We start from the raw sequence: 14792 nt of genomic DNA, 5'->3' as shown, positions 1-14792 counted from the left end.
AAGAAAATAAATCTAATTACAAATTGCAGGCCAAGAAATGTTTTGTTTGGTTTAACTTTGCTGTTTCCTACCCCTTTAAGTTTTAGTTGCTGTATTCAGCAGATATTTTACCTTTTACATCACTGATTAAATTAAGAGGCAAATTAATTTAAAGGCTCTGACTGCTCTTGATTGTCAGCAATTTGGAGGCTTATTAAGTGGTTTAAAGTACATTTAATAAAGATGTATTGCTTCACATCCAGTAGTCAGTGAAACATTTAGTGTTTATGCCTTCTTATAAAGTATTACCACTTCTGTAATTCAAGAATGCTTTCAAAGGATGTATGCATAATTTCCTCACTCTAAAAGAATGACTAATCACTAATTGCACTGAGTCTTCCTCTTACCTACCGTTTATAATTATAAAAATTAATTGGCCCATACAAATGTTATGTCTTTGCTTGCTCTTACCTCCCCCCTCACTATCTATCTCAAAGGTTAAGAAAGGCTGCTGATCAAAGGAGGAATCAGTCAATGCTAAAAATGGATCTGGAGTTTAGGCATCAAGACAGATCACACATTACTATGAAAGCTTTTTTTTTACCTTGCTTTTTTTCCCCAATCTAAACACCTATCCCAGAACAAGAGTCAGCCTCTTTCATGTCTTCCAAAACAGTCCAGAAGGTGCAGCCACATAAACAAAAGCAGTCATAATACAGAAGGCCACATAATCTGCTGTTTCTTGGTGATGAAACACGAGGTTATTGTACTTTTCCCTTCTCAAACAGCGTTAGAAAAGTCAAACTGCCTTCACCTTCCCCACAAGTCCTTTGGCTGGAACTACCAGAGAGGGGGAGGAGGTGTAAGCCCTGGCAACAAATCCCATGACATTTCTTCAAAGTTTCTTGGTAAGGAACAAGACCGTCATGGAGCAAGTCATAATGTGTGATCTGTGCCAGCCCCAATTTAAGCCCAGAAGGAAAAGCCTGGCAGTTGGAAAAACCTGGCAGTTGTATCTATTTTTCACTTTCTTGTAGAACTATTTATTTGGGAATATAAAGAAGAGATTATGAGCTCAACATGAATTTAAAAAAGTATCAGTGATTTCTCCCTCCTTGCTTTTGCAGCTGAGTCATTATAAAATAATGGGTTATGTTGAAAGTAATCAAGGATTGGACATCCTTCCCAGAACAGGCTGTTCTCTCTTACCTTTAATAAAAGGAATTTGTTGTTTAAAGAAGTGAAAGCAGAACAGGACACTTCTGCAGCTATATCTGTAGAGAAGAATTAACATCCTGAGGTTTATTTGCTTGTTTAGAAAGGTCACCTGGGCCTCCTGCTGAATGAAAGGAAAACCACACCTACCTCAGGCTTCCCTGTTCCTGCAACAAGAGGAAGAGCTGCCTAACTTGCCCAGGAGACGTTTAGACTGGACATCAGGATGGCTATCTTTACTGAGAGAGTGGTCAAACACTTTGGCTGTAAATTACTGTCTTGGAATAGGATAATGGGTAAGGCTGGAAGTGAACACCAGCAGTCCACTGGAGCACATTAGTAAAGACTGTGTCTAGAAGGCTTTTGAATATCCACAGCAAGGAAAACTCCACCCCCTCTCCAGGCAGCCCGATCCAGTGCTCAACCACCTGTACAATAAAGTTCTTCTTCATGTTCCAGTTGAACTTCCTGGAACTTCCTTCCTTGCATGTGTTTCCAAAACAAATTAAGTTTCCCAAACCAAGTGTGTTTTGCCCATGAGAATAATAGGGAAGTGTCTTTACCTAAACCCATGAGCTTTCTTGTTTCTTTTTTTTCTGATTTCCTCCTCCCACCTCATTGGGGAAGGGGAGTGAGATAGTGGCTGGGTGGCAGACTGGCTACCAGGTGGAACCAAGCCATCACAGTAGTGCAGCAAAGTACAAGCTGTCTGTAAGTTTTGGCCTCAAGACCAAAAGACAAACAAAAACAAAAAGAAGTAAAAAAATTTAGGCTGTCAAACTCCACTCACTTCATATCGCTGACAGGTTATCTGCCCTTCTTCTCCATGCCTGTGCACTGAACATCACATCAGAAAGTCAGGAGGCTTTCCCTTTTAAATCAGCATTGCACATCTATAAATCAACAGCTTCTACGACATTGATTACACAGTTCTTAGAGTAGGAATGCCTGGCTGATCTGTGAAGCCAGCAAGGCCTTGAGCTGCTCAGGCTTTGCCCAGCAGTTTATAAGAGCTTCTAGGAGTTCACTGGAACACATCTTAATCTGCACCTCATATCCAGGCTAATAAACACAAATAAGGTGTACACCATCCCAAGTGAACAACTTCACTTGCATCTGCCTGTATCCTTTTCTTGCCAAAGAGAAGGCATATTGCTCCTAAATCTGTTCAACAGTAGTTCAATTTCTACTTAAGAAATCCTTATTTTGTGAGAACCTAGTCATTCTTTCCTCAGCTCCTTTATTGTCCTGCCTGAAGGAGCATGTACATTCAACACAAACTTCAGAAGCTAATAGAGAACACCCTACAAAACACAAGGTTGTAAAGGATGATGGGAATGGTTATAAAATAAACAGGCACAATAAAAGTAGTCTTAAAATACAAAAAAGCAGCCTTTATTATGAGATCATCGTACATGCCAAAATAGAAGTGTCTTTTAAATCACTGAGAATGTGTATGAATTGCATTTACAGGTTTTTCCTGCCATTTTAAAACTAGATTTTGTTTGATTTTGCAGATATTTTTAAAAACAAATACTACAGAACATGGTTCAAGGAAAGATGCATACAAAAGGAAAAGGGAAACCTGGTTTAAAATTAAGCCATTCCTGCAGAGAAGCCAAGAACAAAGAATGTATTAGGATTGAAAACTTTAATATGCCCTACCTTAAACTGAGAGGGTAAAATTTTGTAAAAACAAGAATCAACAACCTAAGGAAAAAAAAAAGACTTGCATCATTTTTTTTCATAATACAACATCAAAATTACACAGAATGCCCCAGTGATCACTAGGAAATTTGCCACATTCTAGTTTTTCCAAACCAATTAAGTCCATGCTTCGTGGAATGAAATGTCCCCCTTCTAACGCAGGCCGAAAGTAAATACGGTCAAACCTCATCTTGCACTTGTAGGTTGCATTCAGGTTGGTGTTGGATTGGGTGTCCCAAGTGTAGCGGCAGTGCTGAGGTTTATCCAGAAACTCCCAGACATCCTTAATGTTGTCAGGTAGATTACCAAGTTTAGTAACCTGAAGGTAGAAAGAGGAAAAAAATTCCACAAGACGGTGAATTCACAAATTCTACCTTCAAAAAATAGAACTGAGTTGTCAGAGCATCGGATTTTTTTCCGCAAAACATAAGTTGTTAAAAACCAAAGATCGTGGAGATGTTTCTAAACTATGGTATTTCTCCAGATATTCTAAAGCATGACCATTTCCTGTAGCACTTTGTAAATCCAAAACACGTTCCAAAATAAATGCTCAGCTCTGAAATATTGATGCGTAGGGGCCAACACCACCTTTCCCTAAATCCATGTCATTCTAGTTCACTGCAATGGAACTTCATGCTAGGGAGAGGTGAAACTCTGACCTTCTAATAATAATGCACAAATTTCCCTTTTAGTACCAGAAGCCAAAAACTACTTCTAATTTTGAATGTCTTGATTATCGGCAATTCGTATCTATTTCTCCAGAGTACCCTCTTCCTTCAGTGATTCTACAAGCTCTGAGAACTGGAGAGTTGAACAAGTAAAGACCAGGTTCTTAAAATGAGAAGATGTTTTTGAAGTAAAAGCTTCCATCAAATCTGCCTGTATCTGCTCAGATACAAATATTGTTATTAAAGCATTTAGTTATTTGGAAGGGGTCTCCATATAAATCAACTCAGTCATAACAATGCTTCTGCTTAGTCACAGTCCCACATTTTAAGAATAAGTGTTGAATATCTCTGTTCTGCCTAAGCAGGGTAAAGGCAACTCATAAAGGCAACTGAAAAGCCTGAGAAGGTTTTGTCAAAATACATTCTCTAAATAACAAAGTTGCTTATTTCTATTTACCTCACTGTCTCTGAGGTTTGTATCTCCTCCAAATATAACAGTGGTTGTCTCAGACTCCTTCTGCATTTCGTTTAACACTATCTGCAGCTGCTTCATACGTTCCTTGGCGTGATTTTTAGTGCTCTCCAGATGAGAGGTCATAAGGCAAAGTTCAATACCAGATATGCTCACCTATATGTGAAACAAAGAGGCAGGGTTATTATCCACATCATGATTATAAGGTCAAAGACAACATTTAATCACAAAGCAAATGACTGAATGACACACCTCTGGTTAATAAGTTTCACATTGAAGAAAAGGGGCTTACAGAAGGATAACAGACTTTTAGTTTTGTTTTCAGAGGTTATGAGGTCTGAAAACAAAGGATGGTAAGTAACATGCATAAAAGATTTGCCAGTTTCAAATGCAATTGGGTTTATGTGCTTGGAGTTTTTCTGCCCTTTGAGACAGTCAGAGAAAAAGTCAGTTCAGCCTTTTCCTGAGATTTTTTTGTTTGGAAAGCAGAAGTGTAGCTGCTTAGTGCATCCTGACTCACTCACATGCACAACCAAAAGGTTCCTCTTCATGGCAGTTGTTGGAAAAGGTATTATCTCATGTTTCAGTAGCTTCACTCTTGATTTCTTTAACATTATGACAGTGAAATAATCATCTATGTTACCTAGAGAGGATCAAGCAAAGAAATGTTTGAGGATATCTTCTGCTGTGCCACAGCAGTACTGCCATGAAGCAGTTAAGGTTCTGAAAGAGACCTTTTTACCACAGCCTGTGAGAATATGTTGATTTTTAAGTCATTAGTGAAAAGTCGCATAATAACAGTCTGAATTTTTAACTTTTTAAATGCAAATACTTAAAAATTACTTATCTATGGTACTTTTTGACTACTCTTGTTACCAATCATACAGAAAAAAAATACAAAGAAAAATACAAAGAAAAACACAAAAAAAGCAAGTGTTTCACATGCACCAAGATATATGCTGATACCAAAACATAGAAACATCTAGTGCTTCCTTCTTCACTTTACTTTTCATGTTCTTTAAAATGGCTGGTGGTCTTGGCAAGAGAGACAGAATAAACCCAAACTTTATTTTCTGGCTTTTGTCTTTAGCACCTGAGGGTTTTTTCTTACCTGGAATAATAGTGTAATTGCCTGCTTTCATCTGGAGAAGAGGCAGATATGGTGGGATGACCTCCTGTAAAAATACAACATCCGGACTGTATCTGAAATCAGCAAGGCAAGAAAAGTTTCAATTAATTACTGAGAAGTAGTACTGTAACACTCTGAGGTCAAATGGAACAAAGTCAGGGATTTCAGGTGCATTTTGCCCTCACTTTCCTAGGTTTTGTAACAACCTGTTATTTAAAAAGGAAAAAGCTATCTGCATTGTATTTAGCAGCACGTAGACATCACCATTATTAAAAGGGAGAAAACAACTGTTATTATGAACATGAAATAATAAAATGCACTACTTCCTTATACCATGACCTTGCAGGTTTCATATACTACATACACGAGGAATTCAACTCAAGAAGCTGCAAAGTAGCTTTGGGACATGTTCTCCAGAAGATTCTCACGTACAGGATGTAATTATGAACTATGTTTGTGATGCATGATTGCAACCTGAACAATATTGCTCATTATTAGACTTTTAAAGCAGTCATCTCAAAATATTTAACCTCTGGGATGCTGCATAGACTCACACCTCTTAGAGTCAGTGTAACAACTCTCAGCTATTTAGGATTTATACGGTGATTGATCTATTGCATCTAACATTAAGATAATTTGGACATGAAGATTTGTATATATAAATCAAGAAACTTTTTTTTCTGTTGAATCCAGGTACATGACAATGTACAAAGAGGAGGCTGTACTTACAATGCCAGGTATGTACAGACTCCTCTAGCTCGATCTTTAAGATTTTCCAGATGCAGCCCATCAATGTTCCAGGTGATCAGCGAGAAGGTGCTGTCATCTTCTTTTTGTGGTGAGTTTTCACTATTGACACTGGCATTACTTGTAGTTTCATCTGCAGTGAGGTCAATGCTAAAGAGAGAGTGTATTTGCTTGTTAACATGAGTAGTACTAATCTGTGATTGCCTCACTTATCTTCCAAAGCATGGATTGATCTCAACATCGTTTAGAAGCACAGTAACTAAAACATACAGGCCCCAGTCATACAGAGCTCCGGTGCACAGGTGAACTAACTGGTTTTTCCTCCTTCTTATAAAGGCAAGGTAACATTTACCATTCTGATGTAAGTTAATCAGACAGTAACCAATGTAATCCAAAGCATTTGGGTAGTTCAACTCTGCCCCCACGATCCCACTCTTTCCCTGTACTTCTGAGTGGATACCCCATGGGGTCACAAGCAAACCAGCCAGCAAACTGTTCCAACATGGGCTCCTCTGTCCATGTGCCCACAGGTCCTGCCAGGAGCCTGCTCCAGCGTGGGCTTCCCATGGGATCAGCCTACTTCAGGCACCCACCAGGTGCAGTTTAGAGTCCTACCTGGGCAGCAGGGGAATCCCTGCTCCTGCATCTGGAGCACCTCCTGCCCTTCCTTCCTCACTGACCCTTGGTGCCTGCAGGGCTGTTTTCAGTTCTCTCTTCTGCTGCAGATGCTGTTGTGCAGTAACTTTTTAACCTTAAGTACACTATCCCAGACGCACTACCACCATCGCGGACGGGTGCAGCACTGTTCCACAGCGGGTCTGCCTTGAAGCCAGCTCACCTTGGCTCTATCAGACACAGAGGAAGCTTCTGGCAACTTCTCACAGGAGCCACTCCTGTAACCTTGCCAAGCAAACCTGATCAAAATAATGGACTTTTCAGCTTCCCATGCTCTGCCAGGTGCAGAAGAAACTCAGAAGAAACATGACCAGGCAAGCTGATCTGAACTGGCAAAAGGGATATTCCATTCCCCAGACCATCATGTTCAGTGAATGAACTTGGAGGGAATTGGCCAGGAGGAGCCAACTGCTGCTTAGAGATGGGCTGGGCATCATGGTGAGCAACTGTACTGTGCATCATTTATCTTTCTTGGCTTCCATTTCTCTCTCTCTTTTTGTTATCTCCATTTTCATTACAATTAATATTATTATCTTTAATTTTATTTACACTGTAAAACTGCTTTTACCTCAACCCATGGGTTTTATCTTTTTTTCAATTCTCTTTCCCACCCCACTGAGAGGGCAGTGGTATGTGAGGATGTCCGAGTGAGTGGGTGCACGCTACTTAATTGGTATCTGGGGTTAAACCACAGCAGGCAGTATCTGGAAAAGTTCAATTCCACATGCAGATCAATACAGTCCAGGTGTGCTGTGAGATGGTGTAAGACACAGATCTTATATCTTAACTAAGGTACATTGAACAAGGTGTGCATGTACATGTCGATTTTATTTACAGAAATAAAAATATGCATACCTCCGGTATAATACAAATAGGCATAATTTACACATACACAAATGTGTGTACGGTAAAATCTGCATACGTATTGTAGGACAACACAGGGCAATGAGAAGAAAATGCGCCTGTGCCTTCTCCAAAAGGCTCACAACCCACCAGTCCAGAGGACCCACGGAGGGAAAATGCAGCCCAAAAGCCCGAGATCCTCTCCAAAGGAGAGAAACGCCAGGAAAGGGTGTAGAAAAGGAAGGGGAACCACCTGCCTCGCTGCACGTCGGCCGAGGTGCGCTGCTCCCCAGGCCACACCTCGGCCCGGCCACAGCTCCCACAGAGTGCGGGGACCCAGCGCTTTCCCGCCGAGGGAACCTGCCCCCGCCCGGGGAGGCCCCGCTCCCCAGCCCCTCTCCCCCTCTTTCTGCCACATCCCCCGGCCCTGTCACCTACCAGCTGGGGGTGCCCGCGCAGGCCGGAGCCGGCCCGCCCGCCGCTGCCTCCATGTCCCGCGGCGGGTCGAAATAGGCGTTCAGTGCCCTCTGAAACACAGGCGCGGCTGGCAGGGCGGGGCTGCCCCCGGGCAGCCCCGCGGCCCCGCCGGCCCCGGCCGTACCTCCATGTGCCAGCCGCTGCTGGCCAAGAAGCGGCGCGCCACGGCCGCGTCGCTGCTGGTGATGGCGGCGAACTCGGAGCACAGCACCTTCCTCCGCTTGGCGACGTGCAGCGCCTCCTCATCCTCATCCTCATCCTCCTGCCCCCGCTCCCGCTCCCGCTCCGCCGGCGGCGGGCTCGGCGCTGCCCCGGCCGCCTCCTCCATGGCTGCGGCGGAAGGCGGCGGGAGGCACCGCCCGCCCGAGTTGCCGTTCCGGGGCGGGCGGGCGGCGGTCAGCGCGGCGGCAGCATGGGGCTCACGATGGAGAGCCTGAAGGAGGCCATGAAGTACATGCTGGAGTCGCAGGGCTTCGACAGAGTGCTCCGCAAGGTACGGGCACTCGGAGGGCGGGGCTCCGGGAGCGCGGTCCCGACGGCACGGCTGGTCTGTGCGGCGTTCTGTGCCCCCCGGAGTAAGGGGCTGAAGCGGGACCAGGGTCACCCACGGCCCCGGCCCGCCGCTGCAGGCGTTTCCCGCATTCCAGCCCTCGGCATCGTGGCCGTGCTGCTAACACGGGGTAGAAAACACAATTGCTAAATCCATAATAATAACTCAACTGTTACTCGGTAACTCTCCTTAAATACTCCAGGGCAAGTGCCTGTACTGAATAACCTTCAGGAGTCATTCAGCAGGTCGCGTTTTTTCCTTCGCAGTACGTGCGAAGCCACTGACTTCCTGAACAGTAAAATAAACTCTTCCCTGTTTAAAATTAGGAAGATATCTCGTTATGACATCTCGTACCCGAGCCTGTAGTCAGACTGAAAACACAGCGTGCACCCAGTGCTCTCTGAATTTCTGCTCCAGGCCTTGCACTGTGCCTTCACTGCACCTTCTGCTGTAAAGAAATGTAATTCACTGGTACTGCTGCAGTGTCGTGCTACATTATGCTCCAAAAAAAGCTGAAGCTATTGTTCATTTACACTTTAAATTGTGTAGTATGTGGTAGTATAGCTGCTGTGTAGGAAAGTTCTTGTGAAGTAGTTTCAGTGTTCTCGTTAAATTTTCCCTTTAATTTTTGTTTGGTTGTGTAATTCACATGGAGTGATGGAGTAAACATATCTAAGAAAATCAACCATGTAAAAATTCATATGGAGCAAATGTTATAATGGAAGCAGTGCTTTTGTTGACGGTTCCATGATCCGATACATTTAATAGAAATCAACTGTTCACAAAGCAATTCTTACAGTCATGTTTTTCCAAGACATGTTGGTGAGCATAGAGTTTTTTAAAAATGTATAAAGCTTTAAGAAGATAGTCTATATATTTATAGAGTCCATTTAATTCTTCATCACCACTTTGCTGTGATAACTGTACACTCGTTTTAAACCCCAGTGAGCAGTGAGCAAATATTAGCATTTCAGCTTGTAAAGATAGCCGGCTGGAAGTGAGCCTTGGGAGACAAGTTTCCAGTCTTGCTCTGGAATACTTTCAGATTTTTCCTGCAATTTTCTAGAATTAGGATGTTAGGAATCAGATGATAATAACAATAAAAGTACAGTTGTGATTGAATTAAAAGTAACTGCTGCTTTTCTAGGAGATACCTGAAATCTCTCTTACCATAACTACATAACTCCAGGTTTTTCTTATTCTGGAGAAGACACATTTTAGTCTGAAACCTTTCACCTACAGTGCCAGACATAGTTTCTGGTTTAACTCCAATGTGGTATCTGCCCAGGATTTAAGGACTGCATGTTTGAAGCCTGGAAGCTGAAGCAATGTGCTGTTCCCTGAGGCAGATGCGTGGGAGGACAGGCACAGCAGGGCTGGGAAGAAGCACAGACCAGCAGCTCTAGCTGAGTAGGTCCTGGAAGTGTTCAAGTACTGAACTATTTTCGTCAAGGAGAGCAGGCAAGTAGTGCCAGATCAGAGCAATGACAAATGGGACCAGATGCTTTCCTCACCGTGCTGGTGGGTTGGAGCACCAAGCCCTGATGGGAGTGAAGCCATCTGCTCCCAGTGTTGAGCATCAGTAAAATCCTTCTCAGAAATTCTGTCAGAAGCTTAGGCTCCAGTGCAGTGTAGCATGCCTGATTTAGGAATTGGGGTTTTCATTGATATAGGTGCTATTTCTATATTAGGACTTTGCCTCAGTAATTTCCTCTCTGTTTAATACCAATTTTTTTCATTGGAAGACTGTACTACATCATCATTGATCTTTGTATCATTTGTATGCAAAATTTGGATAAACTTTCGTTTATCAGAAAGGGTGAAACTCAGCTCTTACATTGCATTATAAATAAGGAACAATGAAACTGGAAATACTTCAACCTTAATACCTTTTAAGATCAAAAAAAGATTTTAATCCACTCAGCTGGTAACAGAATGGAAACATTCAAATTTTAAAAAGCCTGTGTAAAAAATCTGAAATTTAGTAGGAAAAAATATAATAAATATGTCCACATTTCACTTTTAATAGTCTAAAGGCACTTCAAAGTCCTGGTTATACATGTAAATATATGTGGAACTTACCCCAGTTTTGCATCTGCTTTCAGATTTTGAGTGTAGTGCTACTAACTGAAGAAATTTAAATAGAGATTTTAAAATACTGAATTGCAGTAACTTCTCAAAATTCCAGCTTATTGTGTTGGTTATAGGGGGAAGCATGGTATCATAGGTGAGCCGTAATTCTGGATTAACCACCTGTGGGCTGGAATAAAACTATATGCAAATAATGATGCTGTAACACTGTGATATAGCCTTGGATACTTCTACTCATGAATATGAATTTACAGTCAGGGAGGCCAATCTGATCAGTGTTTCTAGTGCTCATTTCAAAATACTGATTTTTATTGTGGTTGCTCTAATAAAATGATTATTGAATTACTGGTGGTCTCATTTCCATTTTGTGAGCTAACAAATATGCCTTCACAGCTATGGTACACACAGATACTTAGAGCAGTTTTGTGCTCCCTCTAATCTGGTCTTTCACTTACAGATTAAAGCAAAAGGAAAACTGAAGACAGTTTCCTCCAAAGGAATTCCTGACGGCATAGCATGTATTGAAGTTCTGTTAAGCTGTCAGTTTAGATATTTGTCTGCATTAGAAGTACAGATTTTTCTAAGGCAACAGTCTTCTGCTCAAAATGTATGGAAATATCTAATGGGACAGTTGAATTACTGCATTTTCCATCTTTTAATTTGTCTCATGAGTCCAGAGTCAGAAAAAATTTACTTTCAATTTGATTGAGGGCAATATTAGGTGTTGGTACTACTGTCACTAAGCTTTTTATTCCTTTTTTTGGTTATACAGATGAAACTTCAGTCTGCAGCTCCTGGAAAAGTTGTTTGTGAAATGAAAGTAGAGGAGGAGCATACAAACAGAGGTGGCACCTTACACGGAGGTTTGACAGCCACCCTTGTGGATGTGGTGTCAACAGCAGCACTGCTGTACACAGAAAGAGCAATGCCTGGGGTCAGTGTGGACATGAACATCACGTAGGTATCATCCACTATGGCTACCAAAACATACTAACTTCTCTTCCCCTATTGACTCCACTGTACATCTTCTCTGTGCTGTGGCACTCACTAAAAATGGGTGTTTTCTTTGGTTTCAGAAGTCCTGTTTTGATAAATTAAAGGGGCTGCATGTGTGATAAATTAAAGGGACTGCCATTTGGTTTCAAATTTTGAGTTGGACCTTCTTAGGATTTTGTTACATGTGTTTATGAAACAGTGCCCATTCCTTCAGAGAATACAAAAGGGATGTTGGTACATGGTTAATTTTACTCTTAAGAAATTGGTTTGGTTTCAGTTTTTGATTGTGCAGGTATGTTAATGTCTCCTCAAAACCCAAGCTCTGAGGTAAGCAGCTTTCTATACACCCTTTTTTAGTATTATTCTATAAACCAGAGAAAAATATTAAAGCAGGAAAGAGTTTACTTCTGTTGTGTGCTCATATAGAGGGTGAGTTACAGATTGAATCAGAATTTCTCAGTGGAAGAAGAATCCTTCACTCTAAGTCATTTTAATCTAGTTTTGCACTGAGAATAGTTCTTCCTGTAATGAAAATTCAAAGCACAGCGTTTAAAAAAACCCAGTTGTTCTGAAACTTTCTTTGATCATGCTATTGTAGCTTGTCAGCTTTGCTTCATTACTTTCAATGAAGAAATTATGACCAATTGGAACTAAAGTAATCCTACTCGGAATAACTAACACAGAGCATTAAAAATCTTAGAAAAGTAACCCCTCATCAAAACTGCCTTGAAAAAAAAAAAAGCTTTAAAAGTGTGTGGGGAGTGGTCTGTGTCTTTACCAGGTTCCCTCCTTTCTCTCCCAGCACCTTCTGATTTCTCCACTGGGCAGATGGGATTGAGGATCTATTTAACCTTCATACTACCACTGTGATGACTAGGAGCTTACTGGAAATTAAAACCTAAACTTCTGTCATATGGGTTTTTTCCTGAAGTAGTATAACAAGAGGCCAACACCTGAATTATTGACACTATCAGTTATGTCCACCCAATTACATAAGGGCTGAAATCTGAAGAAAGTGCTGTCTCTGGAGGTGATCCAAAATTACCTTTAGGCAATGTTACATGAAGCAATATTAATAGCATTTTTAACTTGGACTACTGCATTCACAGAACAAGTGAGATTGGATATCAAATATTGTTACAAGAACTTTTTTCCTTTTTGGGAAGGAGCTTTTTAAAAAGTTGTCATGAGGAAGCTATTTCAGTAATGGAAAGAACAGAGAGAAACAGAAAATTTTTTTGGTAACCACAAGAGGATCAGCAGCAGCTTCTGGAAATGAGACAAGGCTGAAATCCTGCCCTTGTCAAGCAATGGAGCTGGTGCTACATCAGTGTTAGGTGTGACTGACATTCTTGTGACATGGCGTCGTGTATAAAAATGGACTGGTTGATGAAATTTATCTCAGCAAGATTAACATCCAGCAATTCTTCTTTTTCCTTTGCAACTCTAACATTTGAATAGTGTTCCCTTAGCTCAGATCATTGTTGGATCATATTCCTCCTAATTCTTTCCAGGGGAATTTTTTGTGCAGAAATTTCTTCCTATTCCCCAAAGAGCATGTTTTTAAAGCACACCCTCCTGCTCCTGTAAATAAAAACAAAAAGTTGTCTAATGAATGGAAGCAACACTTGAGGGCTGCCCAGATTTCCATGACTTTCCTCTAACCAGGGTATGGGAACAGTTAACCTATGCTTACAGTTCCATACAGAAATGGCCTTCTGGAGCCTTTATAACAGTAACATTTTGCAGCTGAAGCAGCCAGACTAGTAAGACTGTAGGAAGCCAGCAGTGGTTGGAATAGGACTTGGAGCTGAACTTTTAACTGAAGTCTTGGATACCTCCTTGTCTCTGTTCCAAAATGGACTTTTCCTCAGAACCAAGCCAATGGATTTCTTTCTAGTCTCCATTTTTTCAGAGAACTTTTATCACTGCCAGTAGGTAGAGAAGCTCAAATCCATTAAGTGGGGATTTGCAAGTAGGCAGGCAGAGAGACGTGTCTTTATTACCCACTTCTGCTAATTCCTTCACGATAATATAAAATGCAGGAATATTTTTGGATTTATCCTCTGTACAGTCTCTTACCTGTTCCTTTTTTTTTCCTTGAAGATACACTTCTGCTGCCAAGATTGGAGAAGACATACTGATTACAGCTCAGATTTTGAAGCAAGGAAAAAATCTCGCATTTGCCACCGTGGATTTAACAAATAAGGCTACAGGAAAGTTAATTGCACAAGGTAGACATACAAAGTTCATAGGCAATTAATATAAAAAAGTTCTTTAAATACTAATATTGGACTTTAGAATCCTGTATAGAATTATTTTCTCACTTACGCACTTATCTGCACAAAGTTGTGATAGTCTCTATCGAGTGACTTTGTCTTACTTCTGTAATAAACGAACAAACTTCTTAATTACCACCAGAATTGCTACAAGCCTGGGGTTGGGATGAACAGCAAGAGTGTGACAACATAGGGAGGTGGCGCCTATCTTTTTCTGGTCAAGATAGCAGAAGGGAAGAACCTTTGGACCTATGGTTAACCAGCATGACAGCATTTTAAGAGATCTGCTTTCTCTACCTGTGGTGTCGTGTGACAAAGCCACCCTCTCTTCAGGGCTGTCACAGTCACATTCAAACACCACTAGAAGTGCTCACGAACTGCACTTCTTCTTCGAGTTCCTATAACATCATCCAGAACTGGTTTGATAGTGTAAAGGAGGCTAACACAAAATGTGATTTACTGATACTGCAATACGTATTCAATAAAGTATTCTGAAACTACCTTTTTAAAGATTGTTTAATAGTTTTGTAGCCTGTTTGCACTAAGTAAAAGCTTGCCAGCATGGAGTGATTGAGAGGGTGTGGTGGAACCCTTGTACACAAATTCACCTGAGATATCATCATCGCCCTCTGATCCCTGAATGCGAAAATACAGTTCATGTGGGCTTTTCACCTCTCCCTACCTGAGGTTGTGGTTATATTTGTTTAAAATCCATCAGATGCATGTTTCAGATGTAAAAAAGTAACTTTGGTGACCTTTCATTCAGGCTAAGGCTGTAGACCATCTGACCAGGGATGATTGTGGTAGAGTTAATCTGCTGTTCATCAGCTGAAGCCTGGTCTCCTGTTGCACTGTTGTGGACAGGTTTAACTGCTTTCTTCAAACTGTTGACAAACAAGCCACTGCAAGGCTGTCAAGCTGTAATAAGAACAGCAATGCCACACATGTAGTGCTTATGCATGTT

The 14792-nt window shown here is 41.4% G+C and overlaps 2 protein-coding genes across 2 annotated transcripts; one reads left to right on the top strand and one right to left on the bottom strand.

The window, feature by feature from the left end:
• Positions 1-2567: 2567 nt before the first annotated feature.
• TDP2 (tyrosyl-DNA phosphodiesterase 2) lies at positions 2568-8255 on the bottom strand. The gene is made up of 7 exons (XM_033070965.2): positions 8037-8255; positions 7874-7962; positions 5900-6067; positions 5153-5244; positions 4566-4684; positions 4027-4197; positions 2568-3220 (listed from the first exon to the last, which is right to left on the bottom strand). The coding sequence occupies exons 1-7, from the start codon at positions 8238-8240 to the stop codon at positions 2939-2941; spliced, it is 1125 nt and encodes a 374-aa protein (XP_032926856.1). The 5' UTR covers positions 8241-8255; the 3' UTR covers positions 2568-2938.
• Positions 8256-8322: 67 nt separating this feature from the next.
• Positions 8323-14328, top strand: ACOT13 (acyl-CoA thioesterase 13). Its single transcript, XM_033070974.2, has 3 exons — positions 8323-8405; positions 11326-11510; positions 13656-14328. The coding sequence occupies exons 1-3, from the start codon at positions 8325-8327 to the stop codon at positions 13810-13812; spliced, it is 423 nt and encodes a 140-aa protein (XP_032926865.1). The 5' UTR covers positions 8323-8324; the 3' UTR covers positions 13813-14328.
• Positions 14329-14792: the final 464 nt, after the last annotated feature.

This window comes from Catharus ustulatus, chromosome 1 (assembly GCF_009819885.2).
Source record: "Catharus ustulatus isolate bCatUst1 chromosome 1, bCatUst1.pri.v2, whole genome shotgun sequence".
Taxonomy (NCBI): Eukaryota; Metazoa; Chordata; class Aves; order Passeriformes; family Turdidae; genus Catharus; species Catharus ustulatus.
This window is presented reverse-complemented; position numbering and strand designations above follow the sequence as displayed.